The sequence below is a fragment of the Brachypodium distachyon genome, chromosome 4 (assembly GCF_000005505.3).
Source record: "Brachypodium distachyon strain Bd21 chromosome 4, Brachypodium_distachyon_v3.0, whole genome shotgun sequence".
Classification (NCBI taxonomy): Eukaryota; Viridiplantae; Streptophyta; class Magnoliopsida; order Poales; family Poaceae; genus Brachypodium; species Brachypodium distachyon.
In genome coordinates this window covers 48,114,459-48,142,202 of record NC_016134.3, presented here as the reverse complement: position 1 = coordinate 48,142,202, position 27,744 = coordinate 48,114,459, and the positions used below count along the sequence as shown (strand labels likewise).

Sequence of the window (27,744 nt, the reverse complement as noted above, 5' to 3'; positions counted from 1 at the left end):
CATGATCTTGAAGAGAAAAAAAAAGACCGACGATTGGTCTACTAGATCAACATGTTTCCATCCTGGACCACCGCTTCCATACCGGCTCTGGCATACGTCCATATATACTACGATTTAATGCCGCCCTTACTTCATACCGAGCCAACGCGTGAACCACGAACCTTCTTAACGCCGACCAAAATAACCCAAAGACCTTAATTTGTAACCAACAACACGATCCCTCCCTCCTCCTCGTTGAAACTGTTCGATCATCACGACAGATGAGATGGCTAAAAAGGAAAAAAAAGAAAAAAAGAAGGTTTGAAACGATTAAATGAACCTCTCTTTAGATGTGCGTGTATTTAAATTCAAAAAAATAATTAAAAAGAAGAAGAAGTGTGTATATGTAATTAGAGAGATCCGGGAGGGCTTGTGAGCAAAAAGGGATTTCCAACACGACAGTACGACGCGCACCAGAGAGAAAAAGAGAGAAAGACGAGAAGACCCACTTCTAAAAATTCGCTTCTCCTCTTCTTCCTCCTCCAGATCTCATTTCTGCCTAGCCTCTCTCGCTCCCACCGGCCGGAGCGAGAGGCCACCCCCGACCCCCGACCTCCACCGTCGCCGTCTGCCGCCATGGCGGCGGCCAACGCGCCCATCGCCATGCGCGAGGCCCTCACGGTAACCCCCCCGCACACTCTTCTCTCTCTCTCGATCGCCAGAATCCAGATCAGATCTCCGACGACTGACCGACTGACTGCTGCTTTGCTTTGCTGCTGCAGCTGACGAGCCTGGGGATCGCGCCGCAGTTCGTCACATTCACGCACGTCACCATGGAGTCGGACCGCTACATCTGCGTGCGGGAGACCTCGCCGCAGAACAGCGTCGTCATCGTCGACATGGCCATGCCCAGCCAGCCGCTCCGCAGGCCCATCACCGCCGACTCCGCGCTCATGAACCCAAACACCAGGATCCTCGCCCTCAAAGGTATACATACATACTTGCCAGTACTACTACTACTACTACTACTACTACTACTACTACTACTACTACTACTACTAGATCTCCGCCCCTATCCGCCCCCGCCACGTCCCGTCATAGAGATCTAACACAATTCCGGGCAGCTCGTAGCTCCTCAGTGTTCTGCGGAAAATGGCCCAGTGGCTGGTTGAGTTTGGGTGACTGGTGTATCAGGTTTCAGCGTTGGATCTGCTAGTTTAGAGGGGTAGCACAGTGCGTTAGTAGCGGATTGCTATTGTGCCGAGGAGAGATCGATTGCTTGGTGATCTGATACCCGTAAATTCAGGTTGAATTTTGATGAGTACACATGCAGTCTAGAATTTTAAACAATAGTAAATGCTCTGGTGGAAGGTGATCGAACCGTGCTGATGTCTACTGATACGGTACACTTCAAAAGTGTGTGATAGCTGCTTGTTTGTTATGCACCGAGACCAGAGTTTCAGTGTCTCTCAAGTGACTAGGACTATCATGGAATCTAGTTTGGTGGTACTGTTACCACACGACCATGACTTGGATTCCCTTTTAGTTGATCCTTGCTTGGACCCTTGGATAGGGACCATAAATGTTAATACCTAAACTTACCGAGTCATTATATGCTGCCTTTCTCATTGAATTGATGACTTATTCACGAACATTGCTTTGACGAAAATGCTCCCTTATTCCATTTCCTCTTTGTTTTCGCTAGTTAGTTGTGATGGGGAAGAACCTGATCTTAGAACTGAAGTTATTTGTTGTAGTGCGTAGCATGTCATACCCAATTGGCGAGTTCATTCATTAATGACGCTTTTCTACATTTCATGCTTCCTCACAAATAGAAAGCAATAGCGGCAAGAAGCTGTTCTCCCAGAACCATACTTTTCTAATTTGAAACTGTAAAGTTGATATTACTGGCTTCTACATATGCCTTGATTCTTCTTTATGAAACTGCATATTTAAAATTAAACAGTACCACCTGTGCACTTCGATCTATGCAATTCTTTGTTTCACAAATAGAAACACTAAATTTTCACTGAATTTTACAGCTCAAATAGCTGGAACGACACAGGATCACCTGCAAATCTTTAATATTGAGGCAAAAACGAAAGTTAAGTCACACCAGATGCCTGAACAGGTAAATATTTCGAAATCTTTCTGAGTATTCTTGCTCCTTTTGTTTAAATGATAATCTATAATATTACTTGAGGTATTATCTTATATGTATCTTCTTTTCTGTGATTGCAGGTTGTGTTCTGGAAATGGATTACCCCTAAGTTGTTGGGTTTGGTAACACAAACATCAGTTTATCACTGGTCAATTGAAGGTTACTCTGACAAATCACAGTTGTTATCTGTTTAAATAGTACTTCCAGCTTTCAGTGATTTGGCTGCTATGTCTACAAAACTAACAAAATGTTGTTTGCTTTTGTTGGAATGCAGGAGATTCTGAACCCACTAAGATGTTCGATAGGACAGCTAATCTGGCCAATAATCAGATTATCAACTATCGTTGTGATCCAGCAGAGAAGTGGCTCGTGCTTATTGGAATCGCACCTGGTGCTCCAGAGGTAAGCTCATAACAGACGTTCTTATTATGTATCATCACAACATTGTGCACCGCTGTCTTCATCATTCAACACAGTATGAAGACCAAAGTTCACTTGGCGTCAACTGCTATGTTTATGATGATTTTGGCAACTCTTGATGTTTAAGGATTTACCTTGTACTTTTGCACAATTCTAAGCAATCTACTGTGGCGAGCTACCACAGAAGTTGCTAAGTTGTAGGCACTAATTTGTCATATTTCGCATATTGAGGAACAATCTTTTTCACCTACCAGAGGCCGCAGCTGGTGAAGGGAAATATGCAACTTTTTTCTGTGGATCAGCAGCGTAGCCAAGCACTTGAAGCTCATGCAGCTTCTTTTGCAACATTCAAGGTACTGTTCCGTTATTTGGTGCTGCCTCTATTATTGTTTAATTTCTATTGTTCAACAACTGTGCTTGGTTTTGCCTCTCCAGGTTGCTGGCAATGAGAACCCATCAACCCTCATCTGTTTTGCTTCAAAGTCATCAAATGCTGGACAGATTACTTCTAAGTTACATATTATTGAACTAGGTGCCCAGCCAGGTGTGCATTTAGAATGCTTAAGTTCCAGTTTTGGCTATTATGTTTTCATGCAACTTTTTAGTAGAGCAGCCATTTTGTGAACACAACAAAAGTCTTTATCCACCACATGGTGATGTAACCATTGACAAATTGTTTTGTACATTTTACCCTGTATTTTCCTCGTAGGCTACCCTTTTCCCCAAGTGTCTTGCACTGTCGTTTAAAGTGTAACTTTATTTTGTTTATATCCACTCCCATGTTCTTATTTTTTTGTTGAATCTTTTTTGCAGGGAAGCCTGGCTTTTCCAAGAAACAAGCCGATCTCTTCTTCCCACCAGATTTCCAGGATGATTTTCCTGTAGCCATGCAGGTAATGTTTCAAGTCCACAAAGGAGGTATACCTTGTTAGATTCCGGACTGATCTAATCTTTTTGACCCTATTTTGCTTGCAGATCTCTCAAAAGTATGGTCTTGTCTATGTAATTACGAAACTTGGGCTTTTGTTTGTTTACGACTTAGAAACTGCTGCAGCAGTTTATAGAAATAGAATCAGTCCCGATCCCATATTCTTGACGGCAGAGTCTTCTACAACTGGTGGATTTTATGCCATCAACAGACGTGGGCAGGTTTTGCACGCAACAGTTAATGATGCAACCGTTGTGCCTTTTGTCAGTGGTCAGGTATGATATCCTGGTCTCTTTTGTTTCCCTGGCTCTTGCATTTGTTAGGTAATCCTTTTGAAGTCTTTATACATTTCACTTTATGCAGTTAAACAACCTGGAGTTAGCTGTCAATCTTGCCAAAAGAGCCAATCTTCCCGGGGCAGAGAATCTGGTAAACCCCATAACTCGTCTGCTTTCATGGATGATGGTTTTACATTTGCATAAGTTTCCTACTCTTTTTATCTATGCTTGTTAAGTTGTTAATTTGTATGCTTTTGTTATTGAGTAGTTCGTTGTTGTAGTAACCCATTTGTTTTTCAACGTGGTGCTGGAACACTTATTGCTTGGGCCAAGATTCCTGGCACTGGGGTGCACATTACTTGATCTGTTGGTATTTTATTGGTTCACAAACGCCACATGCACATGCACCTTTACCCTTGCAGTCATGCAAATGTTAAGCTCATATTGGCCGTAGAATTTAAGACATTGTTTAATCATATTTTCCAATATCATTTGGATGTCTGGAGACTAACTGTCGATGCTCTGAATTGCAGGTTGTGCAAAGATTTCAGGAGCTGTTCGCACAAACAAAATACAAGGAAGCAGCGGAGCTGGCTGCAGAATCTCCTCAGGGTATTCTGAGAACTCCTGAGACTGTTGCAAAATTCCAGGTCACTTTCACTTGATGTTGCTTATGAAGCTGTCAATGCTCTTATTCACCTCCTTTTCATATCTCGGGTCGCCACCTTCTACTTTCTTAATGAGGCAGCCATTACTGCAAGACTTAAAAGAGTGTGCTTGTTATTCTGTCTTAAGTGATCATTCTAGCTCGTACCCTATAAATTTTCAGTAAAGTGATTACTGTGCTGGAATATATCAAAAACAAGAAGTGCCATCTTCTTTGTACATATGCAGTTAGTCTCTTCTTAAAGTGTTTACTTGCCATTCTTTATTCGCAAGTATTATTTGTTAAAAGAAATACAAGTATCTCATCTTTATTTTGTATACATGCACATAGTTAATCTGCTTAATGTTAGGTTCTTCTGCTTGGCTGATTCGCCATTTGTGTGCTTCAATTGCAGAGTGTTCCTGTTCAAGCTGGGCAAACACCTCCACTCTTGCAGTACTTTGGCACATTACTTACGAAAGGGAAGCTCAACGCGTACGAATCACTTGAGTTATCTCGACTCGTTGTCAATCAGAACAAGAAGAACCTTTTGGAAAATTGGTTGGCGGAAGACAAGTTGGAGTGCAGTGAAGAGCTAGGAGATCTTGTCAAGGTAAAATGGGAGTTGCAGTTTCTTGATTGCATAAATTTTATTACGCCTCCATAAATTTAGGTTTTGTGTGTCTGGACTCTGGAATGCTCACTCTATGGTTCATTATTGTAGACGGTTGACAATGATCTTGCACTGAAAATATACATAAAGGCTAGGGCAACCCCTAAAGTTGTTGCTGCTTTTGCTGAAAGGAGGGAGTTCGACAAGATCCTTATATACTCAAAGCAGGTATGTTTCTTTCGCACTGTTAATTCTTGTTTTCAGCTGTTACCTGAGTTCAGCTTTGACATTAACTGTTGACCTAACACTTCTTCTATGCAGGTTGGATACACGCCTGATTACCTCTTCCTACTCCAGACCATATTGCGCACGGATCCACAGGTAATAGCCTGTTTAAGAAAACCTGAGCCGTGTGCGGACCAGTTGGTACTTGGTTGTGGGGTTCTTTGATCTCCATAAATGCTTGCCTAAATATATATCCTTTTGTGATCAGGGAGCTGTCAACTTTGCTCTCATGATGTCACAAATGGAGGGGGGTTGTCCACTAGACTATAATACCATAACTGATCTCTTCCTTCAGGTAGCTTTTCTGTTCATACCAATGCTTATTATTTGTGGATTTTTAATATTCTGTTTGCCCTTTTTACAATGAAATTTAGCTGTATGTTTGCCTTACGTGTCTTCTGTTGACAGAGAAATATGATACGGGAGGCAACTGCTTTTCTACTGGATGTTCTGAAGCCAAACTTGCCAGAGCATGCTTTTCTTCAGACCAAGGTTAGCACTTAGTTTGTTTTCCTTTGAATATAGATGGTTACCTACGTGTTTTGTTACTAAGCGGCTTCTTTTGAATCCATTATAGGTTTTGGAGATCAACTTGGTGACTTACCCAAATGTTGCTGATGCCATCCTTGCTAATGGCATGTTCAGTCATTATGATCGCCCTCGCATTGCTCAACTGTGTGAAAAGGCTGGCTTGTACTTGCGGGCCCTTCAGGTCAGTATATTTGCATGGTTTTGGTTGGCGTATTATCTTTGGCTCTCTGTTTAATCATTCTTATATTGTGATGCAGCACTACGCAGAATTACCTGATATTAAGCGTGTCATCGTGAATACCCATGCTATTGAGCCACAGGTTTGTTCTCTTCAGTTATGATTGGCCATCAGTCTATTTTTGTCCAGTCCATTAACAACTTTCTTGCACAGGCACTTGTTGAGTTCTTTGGAACTCTTTCTAAAGAATGGGCATTAGAATGCATGAAGGACCTCCTACTGGTCAATCTGAGAGGAAATCTTCAAATTGTTGTGCAGGTAATCCTTCGCTGTTTCCTTTTAACTATTCCTTCTTGTCGCTCCAGTTTTCCATTTAGTTCTAGTTATCAGAAAATCCGTGACATGTCTGCAGGCTGCCAAAGAATACTCTGAGCAGCTTGGGGTTGACGCTTGCATAAAACTATTTGAGCAATTTAAATCATATGAGGGCCTCTACTTCTTCCTAGGATCCTATTTAAGCTCCAGGTACTTACTCCTGATGCTGATAACTTGATATTTTTCAATTATCTTTTTCTTAGTGTGACATACCTTAATCTTCAATTTCATCACATGCAAACAGTGAGGATCCAGACATCCATTTCAAATACATAGAATCAGCTGCAAGGACTGGACAAATTAAAGAGGTTGAGCGTGTCACCAGAGAGTCCAACTTTTACGATGCTGAGAAGACAAAGAACTTTTTGATGGAAGCAAAACTGCCTGACGCCCGTCCACTGATTAATGTTTGCGACCGCTTTGGTTTTGTTCCTGATCTTACTCACTATCTGTACACAAATAATATGCTCCGGTATATCGAAGGCTATGTACAGAAAGTATGTAACTCTCTGAATTTAGTGTTATTTGAGTTCCATTCTTCCAATATGTTGAGTATATAAATGGTTATTGCTTTCTCTCTGGTTTATAGGTGAACCCTGGAAATGCTCCGTTGGTTGTGGGACAGCTACTTGATGATGAGTGCCCGGAAGATTTCATTAAGGGTTTGATTTTGTCTGTTCGCTCTCTCCTTCCTGTCGAGCCACTTGTTGATGAATGCGAGAAGAGGTTTGGTTCTAGCTCTTATCCTGTCGAGCCACTTGTTGATGAATCCTTTTCTTTTAGTCTTATTGTTTGAAATTGTAATCAGGAACCGCCTACGGTTGCTGACACAATTCTTGGAGCACTTGGTGAGCGAGGGTAGCCAAGATGTGCATGTCCACAATGCACTTGGGAAAATTATTATTGACAGCAACAACAACCCTGAGCATTTCCTTACTACCAACCCATTCTACGACTCTCGTGTGGTTGGTAAATACTGTGAAAAGCGGGATCCTACACTTGCTGTTGTTGCTTACAGACGTGGACAGTGTGATGAAGAACTCATCAATGTTACCAACAAGAACTCCCTGTTCAAGCTGCAAGCTAGGTATGTAAATTGTTTTTGTCCTTGTGATGCCATGTCATTATTCTGAATCTCTATATTCATTGGGTTTCTGCTTACATGTTGAAATCACATGATTTGAATTATCAGGTATGTAGTTGAAAGAATGGATGGCGATCTTTGGGACAAAGTTCTACAGCCTGAAAATGAATATAGAAGGCAGTTCATTGACCAAGTGGTTTCTACTGCATTGCCCGAAAGCAAGAGTCCTGAGCAAGTTTCTGCTGCCGTTAAGGCTTTCATGACAGCCGACCTTCCTCATGAACTGATCGAACTTCTTGAAAAGATTGTCCTTCAGAATTCTGCGTTCAGCGGAAACTTCAATCTTCAGAATCTGCTCATCTTGACAGCCATCAAGGCGGACTCGTCCAGGGTCATGGATTATGTTAACAGATTGGACAACTTTGATGGTCCTGCTGTTGGAGAAGTAGCTGTAGAAGCACAACTCTACGAGGAGGCTTTTTCCATATTCAAGAAGTTCAATTTAAATGTGCAGGCTGTCAATGTTCTGTTGGATAACATCCAAAGCATTGAAAGAGCGGAAGAGTTTGCATTCCGTGTTGAAGAGGATGCTGTTTGGAGCCAGGTTGCCAAGGCCCAGTTGCGTGAAGGTCTAGTCAGTGAAGCGATTGAGTCCTTTATTCGTGCAGACGACGCGGCACATTTCCTTGATGTCATCCGTGCTGCTGAGGAAGCCAATGTATATGATGATTTAGTGAAGTACTTGCTGATGGTAAGGCAAAAGTCAAGGGAGCCCAAAGTTGATGGTGAACTCATCTTTGCATATGCTAAAACTGATAGGCTCAGTGACATCGAAGAGTTTATTCTTATGCCAAATGTTGCCAATCTCCAAAATGTCGGTGATCGTCTGTACGACGAAGAACTTTATGAAGCTGCAAAGATTATCTATGCCTTCATCTCGAACTGGGCTAAGCTGGCTGTCACCTTGGTAAAGCTGAAGCAATTCCAAAGTGCTGTAGATGCTGCTCGTAAGGCTAACAGCGCTAAAACATGGAAGGAGGTCTGCTTTGCTTGTGTTGATGCTGAGGAGTTCCGTCTAGCGCAAATCTGTGGTCTCAATATTATAGTTCAGGTATATAAACGGCTTCATCCTTTTGAAGCCACGGCATATGACCGGTATATATTCCTTCCCAAGGACCCCTTTTCATATCGTCCTTTCTCACATGCCTTTTTTTGTTTAGGTCGATGACTTGGAAGAAGTGAGTGAATACTACCAGAACAGAGGATGTTTCCATGAACTTATTTCCCTCATGGAGAGTGGTCTTGGACTTGAACGAGCTCACATGGGCATCTTTACAGAATTGGGAGTTCTGTATGCTAGATATCGCCCTGAGAAGCTCATGGAACACATCAAACTCTTCTCAACACGTCTCAACATTCCTAAGCTTATCCGTGCTTGTGATGAACAACAGCACTGGAAAGAGCTCACATACCTATACATACAATATGACGAGTTTGACAATGCTGCCACCACTATCATGAACCATTCTCCAGATGCATGGGATCATATGCAATTCAAGGATGTTTGTGTCAAGGTTGCAAATGTCGAGATATATTACAAGGCAGTGCACTTCTATTTGCAAGAACACCCTGATCTCATCAATGATCTTCTCAACGTGCTTGCACTTCGTTTGGATCATACAAGAGTTGTTGATATAATGCGCAAGGTTTGTATCTATTGGATTTTAGTCTTAGATGGAAAATGTCTTCTGTTGGCGCCCAGTTTTATATGTGCCATGCTGAATTTTTGAACTGTTGTGTTATTCTTTATACAGGCTGGTCAGTTGCATCTTGTGAAACCGTACATGGTTGCAGTTCAGAGCAACAATGTATCTGCTGTCAATGAAGCTTTGAATGAACTGTATGTCGAAGAGGAGGACTATGAGAGGCTCCGTGAATCTGTTGATATGCATGATAACTTTGACCAGATAGGTCTTGCCCAGAAGGTAAAAGGACTAGACGAATGTGTAATGCTTGTTGACGTTGTTACTGTCTTTATAACTAGTGCCTGCAATTCTTTATCAGCTTGAGAAGCATGAATTGCTCGAGATGAGGAGGATTGCTTCCTACATATACAAGAAGGCGGGCAGATGGAAGCAATCTATTGCCCTGTCAAAGAAGGATAACATGTACAAGGATTGCATGGAGACATGCTCACAATCTGGTGATCGTGAGCTCTCAGAGGATTTGCTTGTCTATTTTATCGAGCAGGTTTGTGTACAACTCGTCCTGTTTGAATTCTCTGTGAATTGAGTTATGCTTTTCTTGTTCTGGTTGCTCCATAAAAAAACTGTAGGCTGTATTGCGTTAATTATCACTAAGGAGCTCCGATTTTGTTGCAGGGAAAGAAGGAATGTTTTGCTTCTTGCCTCTTCATTTGCTACGACTTGATTCGTGCAGATGTTGCTCTTGAGCTTGCATGGACGAATAACATGCTGGACTTTGCTTTCCCTTATCTGTTACAGGTATGTATATTTCCATATGAATGTCTGAAAAATGTTGATTTTATGCACAATTTGCTATAATAACTCTCTTGATGTGCATGCAGTTCATCCGTGAGTACACTAGCAAGGTAGATGATTTAGTGAAGGACAGGATTGAATCGCAGAAGGAAGAAAAAGCTAAAGAGCAAGAAGAGAAGGAAGTAGTTGCACAGCAGGTAATCTAAAGCGTCTTTCTTTTGGTTCAATGACCTATTATTTCTGATGCTTAACAAGTCTGTATTCTGTTGAGCAGAACATGTATGCCCAGTTGCTCCCTCTCGCCTTGCCCGCTCCACCTGGTATGGGAGGGATGGGCATGCCTCCGATGGGTGGAATGGGCATGCCGCCTCCAATGGGCGGAATGGGCATGCCACCGATGGGTCCTGGTCCGATGCCAGCATACGGGATGCCTCCAATGGGAAGCTACTGAGCATATCTTCCTGTCATCGCTTTTGAAGAGTATAGATGATGTCAAATATTTCAGTTCACCCAGAGGATCTAGAGGCATCTTTGAAAGATGTAGATCCGCGTCATTGTTTGCTCCAGTTAATATTCTTTTGGTACCAGGACAATTTTGGCGAGCGAAATCTCTATATTATAACGGTCGGATAGGATCGGCAGCATGACTAATGATTTAGGGCCCAGTTGAGTTGGGGAGCTGCAGGGTTGGAAGAAGAAGATTAGACCGGTACCATTTGTATAGGTGTTGAAAATGTTTGTAGACATTCTGCATTGTACACTTCGTCAGTCAAGTCAGCGTTGGTGTTGGCAGCCAGCCATAAAACACAAACACAAAATACTGCCTCTGTATGTTTACTACCATCTCATCATGTTCAGTGCTTTGGGTTTCTTGTATGTACCTGCAAAACAGCCTATTCTGAATCTGCCCATTGTTTCTATAGTTTCTTTCCTGCATCCTGATCCTGTCATATTTTGATAAGAATTTGCTCTGATGTTCCTGACCGTGTTGATGTGTGTTTTACTTTTATTTTTTGACCGGCCGTGCCTTCGTGGAAGCTGCCCGTGTCATTTTCACATGGATGAAGATAGAGGTGTTGGTAGGCAACTACAAATGGAGTAGCTTGGAAATTGCGTGGGCGCGTGGGTCAGGCAACGTCGACTAGACTGGATACATTTCGATTTGTCTAGAATTTTTATTCGAACGGCAGGTCCTCCCTTAAAGAAACCGGATTTGTCTAGGATGAATGAGACTAGTACTAATGGGAATTCAGCTGCTGATGAGAATGGCGGCTAAACAAGTGGCGGAGGATCCTCCTGTTTCACCCTGTTACTTGGAATTAGTCAATTTGTTAGTAAATGCTATCTCCATTGCTAAATACAAGATGTTCTAGTTTTGTACACTATAAAGACCGGTAGATTTTTCTATTAAAGTCAGTCGGATTGATTTAGGATAAAGCTAAAACATAAGTGAGTAACTTGCTAATCCATGTGCCTTGAATGTTTTCCTGTTTTAGTCGGCCTAATAATATGTTTGCTTAGAAATGACATTTGTTCTATCACGGTAGCAAGAAAACGTCGGTCAACTACGGCGATGGATGACTGCACCACCGCCGCACGGATGGAAGCACCCTCGTTCATCAAGGCGCCCTTTCTCTCAAACCATCGTTTGTACAGCATTATCTTCTTACACTTATAAGTAAAATGCTAAGTGCGCAGGGGCAAATTGTTTCTTCTCTTAGACTTTCGCACGTTACGAAGAAGAAACTGTCTAAGTGAACTGGATTGATTATTTCTCAAAAATAGATATGAACAAGCTAAGTTCTCTTGGGACTATCTGGTTTTATTGAATCAATAAACATATACTGAATCAACAAGCATGGTACAAAAGATCTAACAAAAATGAAACAGAACCGACGAAAGATCATTTAAAATTGCTAGATCCATCATCCACGTGAGGTGCATTATGTTTTACTGCCAAAGTTCAAAAATGGGAAAACCAAATTACATCCTTACATTTCACAACACTAGCTAAAAACAAGCTCCAAGACTTGATTGATTTCAAACATTGCCACCCTCCACTTTTCGATCTCCACAAAAAGAGAGAAAAAGAAAAAGAAAAAACAAAGGCTCGAGAGCATCATCAAATCAACCCCAAAGCGCAACACACAAAAATCAACGGATCATCCATGATCCAAACACATGAACAAAGTGTCAAATAATGAACAAATTAATTAGCCCCCACACCCGCTTATAATTTACACATTGATCGATCGAATTAGCTAAGCTAGCCATCGGCGGTCATCATGACGGCGAACTCTTCGAAGGAGAGCACGCCGTCGCCGTCGAGATCGAACCTCCGGATCATGGCCACGCACTCCTCCACCGCAATTACCTCCTCCTCCTTCTTCCTCGACGACGGCGGCAGCACCTTCCCCAGCATCCTCCCCAGGCTAGCCGGCGTGATCACCGCCGCCTTCTCGCCGGCGTACATGGCGAAGGCCTCCCTCAGGCACCGCCGCCTGCAGAGCACATCGTCTTCCTCGGCTCCGGCGCCTAATAAGCCGAGCCTGGCGAACTCGGCCGGGTCGAGCAGCCCGTCGCCGTCGGCGTCCGCGGCGGCCAGCGCGGCCGCTGCCTCCTCCAAGGAGACGTTGTCCTCGCCCAGCGCCGCCGCCATGCAGCCCCGCAGCTCCGACGCCGACACCTTGCCGTCGCCGTCCTTGTCGAACGCCGCGAACAACGACACCGACGACGATGCCTGCTGCTTCTTCTGTCGCTGCGCCACCACTGCCGCCATTAACAAGCTCTTCTCTGCTTCCTCTTCTCTGTAAACCTCTGCTAGCTGGTGAATGAGAAATGTTGGTTGGAGCTGAAGCTGATTGATCCCAAATTCCCAGCTGACTTTGCGTGCTATTTATACGGCAAGGATCGGGATACTACCGTACGCCCTCCGTACAGGGGTAACTACAAGGTTCCAGAGAGATCTTTTTTTTTTTGCGGGAGTTGGAGAGATTTTATTGCTTCTTCTCCAAGTACGTGTCAACGCGTCAGCGGCGCAATCTCTTGTTTGAATTCCGTGTGTGTATCAATAAATTTCTCTCATGCTTAGCTAAGGATATGAGGAATTTATTTATTGGTTTCCTGCGTGCAAAACGATCGATCGTGCGTCCTTTGAACTCGATCTTGCCTCCTTCGTTACGTGGCATTTGTAAGCGCAACATGGTCTGTCAACGATCACTATTGTCCGGCCAGATCTTTTCCCCGTTCTAGTCATTTGACAAATAATGGTGATCTTTAAAAAAATGTGTTGTATATTTATATAATCGAAAACCTTTTCAAATACAAATCTAACGGAATTTTTATAGCACCTTGTCGTTACTACAGTAAGTCGGTAACTCATCTATCGTTGGTCTAATTGCTGGTCAAACTCAAATCTTGAAAATACGTGAAAATCATTTTTTTTAAAACGGAAAGTGGGTGAGGCAATTAGGAGGTGGTGAGAAAATTGAAAAGGATTGTGCGCACGAATGACAAAATTACTTGCATGGGAAATATGAAGGGAAGTCCAAACATTTAGAATGGAACAAGTAGCTTGCACGTTTTCTTTTTGTTCCCACGGTTTTAAGGATTTTTTTTTATCACGAGAATGGTTCCTTGGTGAATTTTTGGACACGGAAGAGAGATTTTATGCGAGGAGATCTACGTTAAATGCTTCACCAAGTCATGTGGACAGTGTTCTTTTTTTCTTCGAGTTTCGTTTCATTTTTTTTCCACGCTCATTAAATTTTGTGTTGTTTCCAGGGAAACTTCCATGATGTAATAAATGGTATCCAAGTTTTTCTTGTGCTTTCACATGCTAGTCCTGGCGTGCACTCGACCGTCCAGTAGGATGAGCCACGGGTCAATAGAAGAGGGAAGAATGAGATGGAAAAAACAAGATGTCGTATGGTGACAGTATTAATGTCAGCATATATGTGTCAAATATAAATAGTATTCAACGTTTTCTTGTTTTTCAGCAAGGCACCAATGAATGAATTTGTCAAAACTAATTGAGCTGGCAGATCGATGTCAACGGATGCTTTGTAGGAGTACCTGATCAATCCTCTGGTCGGCTGGCCGACGCCGGCGCTGTACATGTTTGCAGCCACACGGTTAATTAAGGCAGAATATCTAGACGCGTATGTGCTGTGTCAGTCAACTGTCCCATTCTGAATCAAGAAAATTTAAAAGCCAGCTGAAAACAGAATGGTATGCACACAAATGGCACGCACGAAACATCAACTCTTTCACTACTTGAGAAATGCCCAACTGGGGTAAGTTCATACTCATACATTTTGAGATTTCTACTGAATCGAGGGTACAAAGGCATAGAGGAAAACTGTCTGAACGCATCAGGACAACAGGCACCCCACTGAAAACCCCGGCACGCCATCCGACAAAAAACCTTTTTAAGATGACTCGTCAGCCGCCTCATCAGCTCCCAGCTGCTCCAATCCTTCCTTGTACACTTCAAAGTCATCCGGAGACCAGCGGCAGACGAGGTATAGCCGGAATGTCGCCATCCGCGTCCCAAGCAAGCGCTGCCACGAGAGGAAATCAAAGGGATGTCAATTTCTCAATGCAAAAGAAACAGATTGGCACAACAACGGCACTGATACACCTGGAACACCCTAATAACGAAGAGCGAATTCTACTACCTGTATGTGTGTGTTGCTAAGCCAAGTAAAGCAGTCATGTGATGACAGGAAGAACGAAAAAAAATGCTTGATCATAATCAGTATCTACTATATACATACCAGGGTGTGTGCTGCTTCGGGTGAAAGGGGCTTCCCTTCTTCACATACGACGTGATCAGCAACTAATTCGACAACACCTGCACCAACAAAGGCCAACTTTGTAAATCCTAACAAATAGTTTTGTTTGGCAGCTTCAAACAGCATAACAGTTATCTGCAAACCTTTGTTCAGGCGAACTGGCAGTCCTTGCTTGCGTAGGAAGGGTTCCATTTCATGTGAAAACTGTTCCAAGGGGCCTTCCTTTAGTTCTACCTGAGGCATCATAGAGTTGTAACTTGGTTAACTATGGCATCCCAGAAACTAAAACTGCATCTATTTCAGAACAGTAACACAGTTTGAAAAAATCATTCGTTGTTAAGCAGCTACCATAAACAACAGTTGTTCTTGACGAAATACTTAATAGAATGCACTCCCCTATGTGATAATAGAGTTATCAATGGGAGAGAAAAAGAGAGTTTGAGCTAATTTTCACAAAGTTATACTGCTAGTTTTACATGTCTAGAATCATCACATTACACTGTCTTTGGTAACCATGGCACTTGTTTAGCTAAACTTATCTTCCAAGTTTGTTTTGTGAAACTAAATGCTATGAACATGTACATGAGGCAAAAGAAAAAGTTATACTGTTTCAGTTGCAACGGTTCCTGTCCTTGCAAAGTCATGCTCCTCAAAATCTCGGAATAAGCTGCACACATGATATATGATGACGGTGTTACTAGCTGCAGCACGTATATAATCAAACAAGCATACGAAATTCTCATGCAAAGATAAAGACTATCAGATAAGGAGACTACCTCTCGACTTCATCCCTTGGGAGATTTGTAAACAACAACCCAGAAGAACCTTGAAGGAACTAAATACAGCAACAGTCAGCAAAACCTCAAAAGACTGGAGTGGATTACATTATCTACAAGACACTGACAGACAATGAATCACCTTGCAAAGCTTACGCATGCCTGTTTTAACTTCATCGGCAGCTGTACGACCTAATGCTATCTGCATGACCTTCTTTCCAGCAAGAAATATCCTGAGAACAAAACATGTAGTAGCTATAAAACAAAATGTAGCATAAATCACCAGTTTTGCCTAGAATCCACGATAGCATAATAAAGCTGCATGTATATGAACAAACAGATGCAAACTGTCCCATTCAAACCCAATTAACTACTGCTAACATTTCAAAATCTGTCATTGTTGGGACAGAGAAGGTTCAACACAAAACATATCCTAAATTGCTTCCTACACACAATGTCACTCGGATAACAGTAGCACATCGTAACAGTTCAGTAGGAAATAAACAATGCCAACCTGCTAGAGGACTTGAGCTGGTCCCTTAGGTCCTTGAGCTTCTGATTCCTCATGTTATTGTAGGTGAAGACATAGGCACTGCTGTAGTTCTCAGCAGCATCTTTTATTTCGGTCACCACCCTGCCCTTGCGTTCTTGACCAGGCTTCTTCTTGGTCTTTGATAAGGTGACTGCAGACACCATCAAACATTGCATCAGCAAGTAAAACAAAACAAGCTATCAAGTCGTTTTGTCAGTCGTTACTGTTTTTTCCATTCTTTCTTTTACAGGCATTCACAATTCTACGTAGTCTTTTGTTTCTTCCAGTTCAGTCCAACAAAACTGAATCTTTGTACACTAGCTCGGTTTTGCCAATTCTAAATCAATAAAACTGCAGCATGTGGCAGAAATCATCCTCTACCTTCGGTCTCAAAAAGAATAAAACAAGCTGTGAAGCTTACACTCGGTTGTTCAGCTGATCGTTAACTAGAAAGCACATAAATTTTGGCACGGATACAGGAGAAGAGGATCGATCCTCGAGTGGCACGCTCATAATTTGCATACATAGTTGCCAAGCAGGCAAGTATGAAGCACCGTTTACTATGCCTAGAAGCAAGCACTGCGAAATTAGCTAGCCAACTACAATCCCAACTTCAACTAATATGAACTGAACTACAGCGAGTTGGAACTAAGGTAGCCATCCTCGTTTGGATCATCGGACCAAGCTAAAACTCGGGTTGTTGATTCCAGGGTTAGAAGAGGAAGCGAGCAGAGGCAGCTAGGATTGCTTTACCTGGGCGATTGCGCTTGGATTTCGGCATGGCGGAGGGTCGGATTCCCTGCGGGGTCGGCGGCTGCGGGCGGCGGGGATGCCGGGGTGTGTTCTAGGGTTTAGAGAGGGGTTCTCTGGCTCGTCCTGGCTTCGCTTTTGTTGGTGTCGGGAGGAAGGCGGAGGAGGCCGCAGAATGGGCCTGGGTTGGGCCTAGATAAGGCTTCAAGTAAGCGTATATTAGGCCCAGTAGAGCCTGAGTAGCTTAATTTTTTATCCCTGATAAAAAAAAGACTTCATGTCGCTTTTAAGTATTCATTCAAGAGCGTGAGCCCTCGAGAAATTATGGATTGATTTGATATACACTCATAAAAGTCGTCCAAACCGTATGCATATATGCACGGTTCTGTATCCCGACACGACAAACCGTAAGTACGCTATATCTGGCTAGCTGATACATTCATCGAGCGGCCATGGCGTCGTCCGAGGAGTGCGAGGATGGAGGACGACGAGAGGGGCTACAATGATCGTCGTCCTTGTCCTGGTCTTTGCGGTCCTCTTGGCTTGTGTGTTCCTCTGTCTCTGCTCAAGAGTCCAGAAGAAGGAGGGATCGCGTTAGTTCGAGATATCTCAACCATCTATCTATAAATTCTGTAATGATTTTTTGCGTCATTGGCCTATTAGCTCAGCTGGTTAGAGCGTCGTGCTAATAACGCGAAGGTCGCAGGTTCGAGACCTGCATGGGCCATCTTTTTTAAAAAAGTTTTTCCCTCTCTTTTAGTTAAACTTAATGTTGTCATTAATCCCACATTCCAAATTCTCTTCTGCTTCTTTTTCTTGACAAGATTTGATCCTTATGCTGCTTTGTTTGTTTTACCCTTGTATCTAAATTTGATCCAGCGAAAACTCCTCTTCTGTGTCTCGTCATGCTAATGCAATCTAATTCAGAACTGAGAGTATAGCACAGTCAACAACAGTGCTTTTCCTCTGGATTCTGAAAAATACAAGTTAACAACCATTCTTCTTACACAACTGACACTGGCACACACTGTAATTGATCCACAATTACAGTTGCAGAAAACAGAAACCACAGTTGATCATTGCAGTGCCGGCTTGCTAATAGCTGCTGCCTGCAAGTGCAAGGACGGCCACCTCATCGAATGCAGAGACTCCTCCATTGCCACCGCAGCACAGGTTTCCGGCACCTCCAACGAAGTAGAAAGCCAGGGCACCAACGAGCGCCGAGGCGACCGGCACCGTCAGGTTGTCGTCGAGGCTCGTGCTGACCGGCAGCGACTCGACGACTGCTGCAGCGAGGGACGTGGCACCAAAGGCACCAACCACGGCCCAGCTCAGCTCATCGACGAACCCGAACAGGTGGAAGTAGCACATGAAACTGCAGCAGCAGATACAGGGTTTTATAGCACATTCAGTTTTGTAGCTTCAGTCTTTCAGAGAATAAGCTTGGGGTTCATTTCAGGCTTAATTTGCGCCAGAAAACTCGACAGTGAGTTCAGGTTTCCGTAATGGTTCTGTGATTGAACATAAAGGTTTCAAATCAGCTTACAGGATAGATGCGACAAAGCCCGCGAAGAACATTGCGACGCTTCCGGCGTAGGATTTGTCGCGGTTGTGGGGGAGCTTCGCGTGGCCCAAACGCCTCCCGACTATGTCAGCCACGCCTGAATGAACAAACATACATGTAACATGATTTATGCTGTTTCTTTCTGAAACCTTTGACCTGAAGAATCAGAGGTGCAGTGCCAGAGAAAAATGTAACTGCAGAGATAGAGCTAATTACCGTCCCCGGCACACAAATTGCAAATCACAGCAATCGAAATGGGAGATGTCCTCCAGAAGACCACAGTAGTGAGAGCTATAGCACATGCGTAATACAGTGGACCTTTCAGAAGCTCTCTGGAAGCAAGAGTAAAAGATGGAGATAATTAAGTTAGTACATTGTTGTCAGAAAAAAAAAGGAATTGGTAGAATAGGCAGGAACACGCTTATAGATTGACACACTGCCAACAAGAGAAATGGGATCAGCCAAGTAGTATTATCATTAATACTAAGAGATCTCTAATACTAATAACTAAAGGCCATTTCATAAAATTCTTAAAATGGAATCTTTTAATTGTTGAAGTACTAGTAGATAACTAGTTCATTCAAAGTTAACTGAAAACAGTACCTATGGTCTCCATGTCTTGTCATTGAATTAACCACACCCTCGTCCTTAACCACACCAAGTCCAATCAGGATCACCTTTACGATGTTGAGTGCAATGACAATTGCAGCAAGAAATGGAGCATACACATCATCAGCACTGAAATGGAGAAGAATTGTTAGCAAAGCAGATGCACCAGATGAGGAAATGCTGCTTTGCTGGTCTGATCTGATCTACCTGAACAAAGGCCACATGAGGAAATACACTAGGCCAGCACTTATGTGCACCAGCTTCCTGCAGAGTTTCTGAAGGGCAAAAGATAGGTCAGTCAGTTAGTAGTACCAATCAATTGCCCCACAAATAACTTGCTCCTGAATCTTGATTATCCAGAATTCAGACATGATTTCCTCCCAGAATTTCTTTCTTCAAATCGAAACAATTAAGCACCGGTTGGATGAGAAAGAAGAAAAGAAATTAGGTGGTGAGTGAGTACAGAGCAGAGCTTACCTGGTCCAAGAGGGCGCGGTTGCCGACCTCCTCCCAGACGCGGAGCACGGCCAAGGCGGCGGCTCCGGTGAGCACGGCGGCGCCGGCGTCCCGGAGCAGCGGGCTCTCCGTCCACATGGATCGATCCACCAACGCTTGTCCTGATTCGCAGAGGGGGGAGCTCAAAGCTCGAGTCTTTTTGTTTCACAGCCTTGTGTCTGCTGTCTGATTGAGACAAATTGCTGCCGTACAATTAAGACGCTGGCTTCACTATCTAGCTGCTTTTGTTCTTTTATACTTCCACCATTAATTTATTCACCACGAACATCTTTCAGATCTGGCTCTGCGTTGACCAACTGAGATCATGGGCTGCTAACTCTCCCACTCATTGTAATCCTAACATCCAAGAACACATTCAGAACTGCATCGGTGGTAAACCTGAGTAAACTGATCTCGCGTCCCGACCACCATAGATTGAGATAAACTCTGTCCCACGTACAAACAACTAAGGGCATCCGCAATGGGTATTTTTAATCGACTCTTATTTAAATTTTGCTTGTGTGAAAGAAAGAGAAATATGAAAGAAAATAGAACCGACTCTTTGGACTCGTAAGAAAAGACTCGACGAAGAGTCAGCCAAGAGCCGATATTTTAACAATTGCACAACATCTCATTTAATGCTAACAAATTATCCAGAGTCGGTTTAAATACACAATTCATTGCACGTGTTTTTTTACCGTTAACTCTAAAAGATGTGGAAAGTCCGTACTCATTCTGTTATTGAGGATGCCCTAAAGGGGTTTCATCTAATCCCTGATCTAAGGATCACTCGTTGTGATGGAAAGGTCACGTCAGCTGCCATCGAGGATGACAAACTATTTTTCTTTCTTGGTGCAGTAAACATAGGGCACGATGTACTCAGGTTTGGCCCATGAAAAACCGGCCCAATCACGCAGTATAAGGGGTGTACGGGCTGCCCCGGCCCATCAAGGTTGCATAAATTCGCTGAAAAAAAGTCTAAACCTCAAAAGGAAAAAAAAACCTCAACAAGGAAAAACCCAGCGCCGCCCATGGCGACCGCCGGCTGCCCCGCCTGGGTCCTCTTTGCCTCCCAAGGCTACTTCGGCGACGACTCCAACGAGACCTCCGCGACGGCCTTCACGAGAGGCGGCCGGACCATCAAGGCGTCCTTCTTCCCCGCCCGCCCGCCTCACCCCTCCAATCTCTGCGTCCACTGCCCCGGCGCCGCCACCGCGGAGGGGGCACCCCGCGTCCTCTCCGTCGCCGGCGACCTCATCCTCTTCCGCGTATCCATCAACACCGACGGCCGTCCTCTCTCGCAGGTCCAACGCGACTACTTCATCTACGGCCGCCCTCGCTCAGGCCGCTCCCCCCAATCGGCCGCCCCAGCACCTACTTCCAGGACTACGAGGTCGGCATCCTCCCTCGCGGAGACGGCCGCGAGTTCACCATCGCCGCGCTGGTCCCCTGTAACGGCAAGTTCCGGCCCCTCGCCTTCCGCTCCAAGGCCTGGGCCTGGGACACCTCCGTCAAGCTCTCGGTGGAGGAGGACAAGAAAAGTGCTGACTATTTAGGTAAATTCGATGAATATTTAATAAAAAACAGTGTGTAAAACATGTAACATATTATATCATGCAAATTAGATAAATTAAATAGCAACGCATAGCAATAAAACTCATCTAATTTCACGGCATGAATAATAAAACTACTAATCAAAATCAACAAAAAATAGTAGATTACGTACGGTGCTGTACTCTTTTCTTGTGTTTGTTTGTTGAGGTCGGTGACGAGTCCGGTGGCATCGATGTTCACGCCGGCAGCAGCAGCAGCCTTGACTACCTCCTGAGCAGCGGCCAGTGCCTGCGCTTGTGCCTGTGCAGCAGCAGTTGCCTGGGCTTGGAGTTGAGCAGCCTGCTGCTGTGCTTGGAGTTGTGCAGCCTGAGCCGCGGGATTTCCGAGGTCGTCGGCCATTGGTGATGAAGATGCCCACGAAACAAGAACGTAAAGAAGCGAGCAGTCGTGTGAGAACGTTCCCCAAAAACTTTATCGACCGTCTTCCGGCAGGATCTCGAAGGTCGGGGTTCCGGAGGCCTGCTCTTCCGGCGATCTGCTCAAGAGGTGAGAACCAACATATTTTATATATTGGTCCAACGCCCCCTAAACTAGTAAGGTGTGACTATTCCCACTTCTCATCCCACTACATGAATGGGCTTTTGAGATTTTTCAGAAATTAATTTAAGATTGGACCTTGAGCTAACCCAAAATTCCAACAAAAAGGCTGCCTGTCAAGCTACCATCTGGGGAATACAATCTCGCTGGCCATCTGACCACCAACGTCGTCACCATCGGCGGCGAGCGCGGCACCATGGGCTGGGTCGATCTCTGGCGAGGCATCATCTTCTGCGACCTGCTGCGCGAGCCGCTCACGCTCCGCAGCATCCCACTGCCGCTGCCCATGACCCAGATCATCGGCCGCACGCACTTAGGCCGCGGGATGAACTCGCGTGGCATCGGTTTCGTCAACGGCGCCGGCGCCGGCTGTCTCAAGTTCGTCGAGCTCCAGCTCGACGCCGTCGATGTCAGCGACGAGACTGGGTTCCCCATCCTGCTGGTGAAGGGCTGGTCGGTGACGACGTGGAGCAACGCCGGGATGAGCAGCCGCTACGAGGACTGGCAGGAGGACCTGCCGACGCCGGTGCAAGCTTACCAGATCATACCGGATGACAGCGCCGTGTTCTCGCACTCGCAGCAGCAGCAGAAGCTCGGTACTGGATTGCGGCTGGTGCTGCCGGCACAGGGCGGCGGTTACTGCTGCGAGAAGGCGGCGACGACAACGACGCATTCCTTGCAGAAGCTTCTTGTCTCGGACCCGTGTGCAAGCTTGGATGGGGATGATGTCGTTTACCTGATAGCCAGGCCCAAATTATATTACCCCAAGACATGGATACTTGCTCTGGACATGAAGAAGAAGATGCTGCAAGCCGTAGTTCCGTTTGGAATCTTGGAAGAACCAGATCCAAATGTGATATATTGCACCAGCACCCTTCAACACTGAAGGTGATTTATACTACTACAACAAGATGTGATTTTTGTATCTTTTTCATACGAGACACAGACACGCCATTTTAATTTGCCCACATATATAGTCTTGAATCAAATTATGGACATGTTTCATGCAGGTTCTCAGGTTTCAAATTCTGGAACATATCATGCATGAGCCAAAGCTTGAACTTGGACAGTTGAAATACCTCTTACATTTCAGTGTATATACATATTAGGGATTTGTTTTAGAAATGAGAAGCAACAGATAATTAATCCTTGTTGAATCCAATATTCTGAAGAGCAAAGTTCAATGTTACAATTAAGAAACTAAAAGGAATTATTGGTGGTTGGTCGAAGAAAATGGAGAAAATATAATTAAAGACAAGGACTGCAATTTCGACAGAATAACAATGGAAATTAGCCTGATTAACGGCCTAATAAGTACAAATTCAGATGCCCCGGCCATTCGAGAAAGGACAGAGATGCATTCACTGATGATCGACAGTACCTTGAAGAATGGTACGAAAAAGACTCCATTTTCTCTTAACTGGATGAAAAGGAAGAATTGGTCACTGACGTTTTGAGTTGAACCACTGAAAGTCTGGAGCCATCATTTTCTTGCAAATTCTCCATGCATGCATGAGAAATTGAGAAATTAAGCTGGCAAGAAATTCACATGCTGGACGGTGCTGCATATGCATGCGTTGTCAATATCATACCTAACCATGTTAATTTCATGTGGACTAGCTTGCACATAATAATTCCATATCTCAGATCTCAGTGGCATCTAGAAATGGAATATATCATGTTTGTCAATGTGGCACACTTCAATAAGTGTGACTGAAATAGTATAATCTTCCATTGATCTAAAAAGATCCATGGCATGCTGTGCTTTATCAAGGTGATATACATATATATAGGTGATCACTGTTAACTTTGGAGAGGGGGACAAATGATTTTCTTATATTGGCTATATATACTACAAGAGAAGAGTACTCCTAAACTAGTGTGGAATACCACAAATATTCTAACACACACTCAACAATTTGGGTACTACCCTTATACTTTCGGGTATCTACCCTTACATATTCAGACACCACCCTCACACACTCAGGTGCTATCCTACCCTTAACAATCACTACCTAGACCACATTCAAGGGAAGTAATTTCAGTAATTACCAGCTAGAATCTCACTAATTTCAGTATGATTTTGTAATATACATATTTTCATCAAACAAGTAGGAAGAAAAAAAGAACTTCTGAAACGACGATGCAAGTTTTGCGGGCATTCGGGAAAAAACCTTCAGTAATTTAGACGCACCAATATATAAATCGGATCAAGTAAAATTAACTGTAAGATAACTAAAATGATTATGATATAACATATACGGGTACACATATATGTTCCTCTATTAACATATTACATCGCTGATCATATGGTGAGAGATCATCAGTACTGAATTTCTCTCCTTGCATATACTGCTACTGTATGATCATTAGCACCACTAGTTCTACTCATATTCCTAGCTAGGATCGAGAGAACAGGGACAGAGATAGCATAGTGGCAGTACTCTCATCCTCTTCTTCTTCATCGCCACTAATCTTGCCAACATTTCCATCTTTCACCCAGATGCATCCTGCAGATCTCCTCCGCTTCGTTTCCTGTCGTGGCATGGCGACACCGAGGGAGAGATCGAGATCGAGAGGGGCATGGACATCATCGCTGTTCTCAACCGTCGATTGCGGCTCCAATCGTTTCTGTTGTTGGTGGTGGTTCATGGTATAATGATCATTTGGAGATGGAGTACGGCCCAATTGCATCATCAGTTGATCTGGATTGCTGGATGAAGCAGCTCCCCTAGCTAAATGTTGGCCGGCTTGAGCTGCAGAGGAGAAGGAGTAGTAGGGTTTTGATCCAGGAAAGTGCTGGTGGCCATGGAGCCAGGGTGGTTGTTCATGGAAGCTGCTTCTCCATGGAGTAGTGCCAAACCTAGTTCATCATCATGCATCATTTTATTAGGAGCTAGATGATCAGTAGTCAGATCAACAATGTTGCTAGCTAGCTAGGATAAAGGGATTGATTAATTACTTGAATAATTTGGTAGTGTGCATGCACATATATGCGGTAACAGAACAACTGAACTGAAATAGTAGAAATTTAATGGATCCAACTACCTTGACAACATGGTGACGGCGCCACTCTGACCATGATGGAAGGCACGAGGAAAGGAAATATGACCACCTATAACTACACAAAATTAAATTAAAGACAAGATACACTACTCAGCCCATGCCAAAAGAACAAGAATTAAAGAAATTTTCTCAAGAAGAAGAAGAAGAAAGAACACAAAGTAAATAATAAGGAAATTCTTATCATACACATACTCTGGCCCGAGTCGTCGATCCTCTTGCTCCGGTACATCTGAATGAAGACGGCAGAATTTAAAAGATGCATCAAGCATTCAAGAGGAGATTAATTGATGCACAAAGAAATTGATCTATATATAGGAAGAGGAAGAAGATGAACAAAAATCAAGTGCAGGAAGTGTAGAGATTGTATATATATGTACTATATATACCTGGAGGTGGCTCTTGACATGGCCTATGCTAAGCCCTCTGACGTTCATCAACTGAAGAACGAGCTTAGGAGTTGCACCTATAAATCATCAAGCATGCATGGATTTCATATAAAATCACCATTGATCGAGAATTTATCGATGCATAAATACAGATAGCTAGGAACATGTTCATGGAAAAATAATGAATGATATAATAAAGCAGCGGCTTACGATCTTGGCCGCCGAGCCTTTGGACGGCACGGAGGAAGCAGAGGTGGAGCTCCGGCGTCCACCGGAGCCGGGGGTTCTTGGACCGGACGTAGGGGCGCACCGATGTCGAAGATGTCGAGAGATCTCCGGCCTTAGTATCCTGATCATCATGATGATGGCCTCCTCCTTCCTCCACCGTGCTGCTGCTTATATCATCGTTGCTAGATGATCCTCCACCGTTTCCCTTGCTTGTACCGATAATATCCATGGCGAAGTCCTTAATTGAGATGATCTTGGTCCACAGATGAGGATGATCGAGCTGAGATATTCTATAGCTATAGATAGCTAACTAGCTAGTGAAGTCCTTGAGACGACCTCTGAGACTGATATCATGTCGTCAGTGATGTAATGAATCTTGGAGGAAGATAGCTAGAGAGCAGGCCAAAATGGAGGTGAGATCATCACTTTAAATTCTATCTATCTACCTGAATGATGCTAGAGCTTTGTCGACATGCATATGGGAATTAAAGCTGGCGTGTGCATGTGAGAAGATGTAGCAAAAGTAATGATCTCATACATATGTTCATCTGGTAGGTTTTGGAAGGAAGCATATATATATATATAACACAGATATATGGATGGATCCATGCATATATGCATGGGGATGGAGAAGGTGAAAGCAGCTAGATCGATCGATATGTGCAATTAACCTTAACTTTTACAGTACTAATTAATTAAGTAGTACTGCATGCACTGATGGTTTCCTTTCGAAAAAGAAAACTGATCGACCGACCAGCTAGCAGTACTGCTGGTAAGATCGATGATCACTAAATAAGAGGAAGAAGATGGGACAATTATTCCTTGAGAAAAAGAAGATAGAGGCATGCACAACTAATAAGCTACTGCTGAAAGTTAATCAGTACTAGTACAAAAGTCTTTGGTTGGATCCTAACTAGCAGTAGCATTTTAATTTGGTCTGTAGCTAGCTTTCTGCATCAGTCCCTAGCTAGTAGGTGTGGAAAAGAGAGAGAGATCTAGATCAGATGATTCCAAGGCTAACAAACTTCTAATTAATTAGCTGTCCAGCAAGTACCATTTTGCATGCATATTGTGTACTAATATAAGTGTACTGATCAGGGCACAAGTTGCATGCATGCATGGAGTATCATTGTACGCACATATCCATCAAACCTGATGTAGATCAAAGGCTATATTTGTACATGCACGCACGTAGTACAGAATTAGTTAAGCACAAATCATTGTCTTGTATAGACTAACTCTAGCTCTAGCTAAGCTAATGTAGTGAGAGAAAAGATAATTGGAACAAACAAAAGGGAAATGCTACATGCTTTTGCTCTGGCAATTAATTAATTAGGTACAATGGCTACATATATAGCTCATATGGATGTACACATACATCCATTTCATCATTCATGCATGACTTGCAACACACACATATATAGGACCAGCACAACACTGTATGCAGTGTGTTCAGGTTGTAGCAAAGCATATATGCAGGGACTATTGTTCGATCAAGAAGGGAAGGGGGCCATCCTTGCTAAAATGATTAATTATTATCTTATAAATGTAATGGACCATAGGTTTAGACAGATCAAACAAAGTGTACATGCATATATATATATACATAGTCCAGATCCAGACATAATTAAGGGACAATAATTATTTCATTTGTACATACAAGACTACAAAAGTAGCCATGCATGACTCAACCCTAACCAAACTTTTGGTTGAATGATAGATTTATAGCATGCACTTTAACTTTTAGGTACATGTTGTACACAATTAAATTCTTCTTTTTGAATCTCTCCGAACAAAATTAAGGAAGTGACATCTCCAGTAGATACATATACTACTCTGGTACTGCAAATAGTTTGTCTGTCAGTAATCATCACGCGCTCCTTAATTAGTTTTACCCTTAATTTAGTTTTCCTACGATTACAGTTCCTTCTCTAAGCAAATGAAAACTCATTGACCACTTGATATATCATCATTCCAAAGAAAATAAATAATAAGCTGACATTCTTGCATGATTAATTGGAGAATAAAGCTATAATCTTATTTTTCTTGGGGAGGTTTTTCTACTGAAAAGAAAGATTTCAATTCCGGCCAAATGGAATATGAATGCACGTCCAATTTGCACTTTTGCATTATTGCCATTATTGGCACATGCATGGTGAAATGCAATTCCTTATTCCACTAAAATTCGTTTCAGAGCAAATCAGAGCTAGACTCTTCAATCCACAATAAAGATCCTCTTTTGTCTGCAAGATTCCGTTTCAAAGACTAACTAACTTGGACAGCTCAGGACCCTAGCTGCAATAATAGTCCATCTACTTCATTTGTCCAATTAACTTTGTGATTAGATCATCAAACAGATTCATAAAAACCTGTACAGGAATTTTCACGACAAAAGCCAATAAGAAATTAGTT

General features: G+C 43.3%; 6 protein-coding genes and 1 non-coding gene across 12 annotated transcripts; 3 read left to right on the top strand and 4 right to left on the bottom strand.

Moving 5' to 3' along the window:
* The first annotated feature begins 498 nt into the window (after positions 1-498).
* On the top strand, positions 499-10,915 carry LOC100837941 (clathrin heavy chain 1). Its single transcript, XM_003579006.4, has 30 exons — positions 499-660; positions 762-966; positions 2,022-2,110; positions 2,221-2,299; positions 2,415-2,542; positions 2,815-2,913; positions 2,996-3,104; positions 3,374-3,453; positions 3,536-3,763; positions 3,852-3,917; positions 4,300-4,416; positions 4,828-5,025; positions 5,137-5,253; positions 5,347-5,406; positions 5,519-5,605; positions 5,719-5,802; positions 5,888-6,022; positions 6,099-6,161; positions 6,233-6,337; positions 6,432-6,544; positions 6,639-6,891; positions 6,984-7,120; positions 7,203-7,481; positions 7,587-8,589; positions 8,699-9,184; positions 9,293-9,463; positions 9,543-9,728; positions 9,860-9,982; positions 10,066-10,176; positions 10,254-10,915. Exons 1-30 carry the CDS (start codon positions 616-618, stop codon positions 10,428-10,430), a joined length of 5,133 nt encoding a protein of 1,710 aa, XP_003579054.1. The 5' UTR covers positions 499-615; the 3' UTR covers positions 10,431-10,915.
* Positions 10,916-11,872: 957 nt separating this feature from the next.
* On the bottom strand, positions 11,873-12,928 carry LOC100823709 (probable calcium-binding protein CML25/26). Its single transcript, XM_003577112.3, has one exon. It carries the CDS (start codon positions 12,756-12,758, stop codon positions 12,246-12,248), a length of 513 nt encoding a protein of 170 aa, XP_003577160.1. The 5' UTR covers positions 12,759-12,928; the 3' UTR covers positions 11,873-12,245.
* Positions 12,929-14,222: 1,294 nt separating this feature from the next.
* Positions 14,223-17,021, bottom strand: LOC100838239 (mRNA turnover protein 4 homolog). Its single transcript, XM_003579007.2, has 8 exons — positions 16,837-17,021; positions 16,066-16,234; positions 15,694-15,784; positions 15,552-15,610; positions 15,382-15,442; positions 14,919-15,009; positions 14,758-14,834; positions 14,223-14,541 (listed from the first exon to the last, which is right to left on the bottom strand). Exons 1-8 carry the CDS (start codon positions 16,862-16,864, stop codon positions 14,410-14,412), a joined length of 708 nt encoding a protein of 235 aa, XP_003579055.1. The 5' UTR covers positions 16,865-17,021; the 3' UTR covers positions 14,223-14,409.
* Positions 17,022-17,486: 465 nt separating this feature from the next.
* Positions 17,487-17,560, top strand: TRNAI-AAU. The gene has a single exon. It is a non-coding gene; the product is annotated as a tRNA-Ile (tRNA).
* Positions 17,561-17,724: 164 nt separating this feature from the next.
* LOC100838535 (probable phytol kinase 2, chloroplastic) lies at positions 17,725-19,914 on the bottom strand. The gene is made up of 6 exons (XM_003579008.4): positions 19,484-19,914; positions 19,214-19,281; positions 19,001-19,135; positions 18,614-18,729; positions 18,380-18,494; positions 17,725-18,208 (listed from the first exon to the last, which is right to left on the bottom strand). Exons 1-6 carry the CDS (start codon positions 19,598-19,600, stop codon positions 17,929-17,931), a joined length of 831 nt encoding a protein of 276 aa, XP_003579056.1. The 5' UTR covers positions 19,601-19,914; the 3' UTR covers positions 17,725-17,928.
* Positions 19,915-21,389: 1,475 nt separating this feature from the next.
* On the top strand, positions 21,390-22,817 carry LOC104585220. Of its 3 annotated transcripts, XM_024463158.1 has the most exons (3): positions 21,390-21,601; positions 21,761-22,540; positions 22,663-22,817. In XM_024463158.1, the coding sequence occupies exon 2, from the start codon at positions 21,849-21,851 to the stop codon at positions 22,536-22,538; it is 690 nt and encodes a 229-aa protein (XP_024318926.1). In that variant the 5' UTR covers positions 21,390-21,601; positions 21,761-21,848; the 3' UTR covers positions 22,539-22,540; positions 22,663-22,817. The 3 variants fall into 3 exon arrangements, with proteins under 3 accessions (XP_024318926.1, XP_014758090.1, XP_024318925.1); XM_014902604.2 differs by lacking the exon at positions 22,663-22,817 and having other exon boundaries at positions 21,761-22,657; XM_024463157.1 differs by lacking the exon at positions 22,663-22,817 and having other exon boundaries at positions 21,711-22,657.
* A 1,034-nt stretch (positions 22,818-23,851) lies between these two features.
* Positions 23,852-25,922, bottom strand: LOC100823409 (transcription factor NIGT1). 4 transcript variants are annotated; one of them, XM_024463156.1, is made up of 5 exons: positions 25,315-25,922; positions 25,105-25,181; positions 24,905-24,947; positions 24,701-24,773; positions 23,852-24,515 (listed from the first exon to the last, which is right to left on the bottom strand). In XM_024463156.1, exons 1-5 carry the CDS (start codon positions 25,559-25,561, stop codon positions 24,053-24,055), a joined length of 903 nt encoding a protein of 300 aa, XP_024318924.1. In that variant the 5' UTR covers positions 25,562-25,922; the 3' UTR covers positions 23,852-24,052. The 4 variants fall into 4 exon arrangements, with proteins under 4 accessions (XP_024318924.1, XP_014757684.1, XP_014757685.1 ...); XM_014902198.2 differs by having other exon boundaries at positions 24,701-24,767; XM_014902199.2 differs by having other exon boundaries at positions 24,701-24,767; positions 24,911-24,947; positions 25,315-25,921.
* Positions 25,923-27,744: the final 1,822 nt, after the last annotated feature.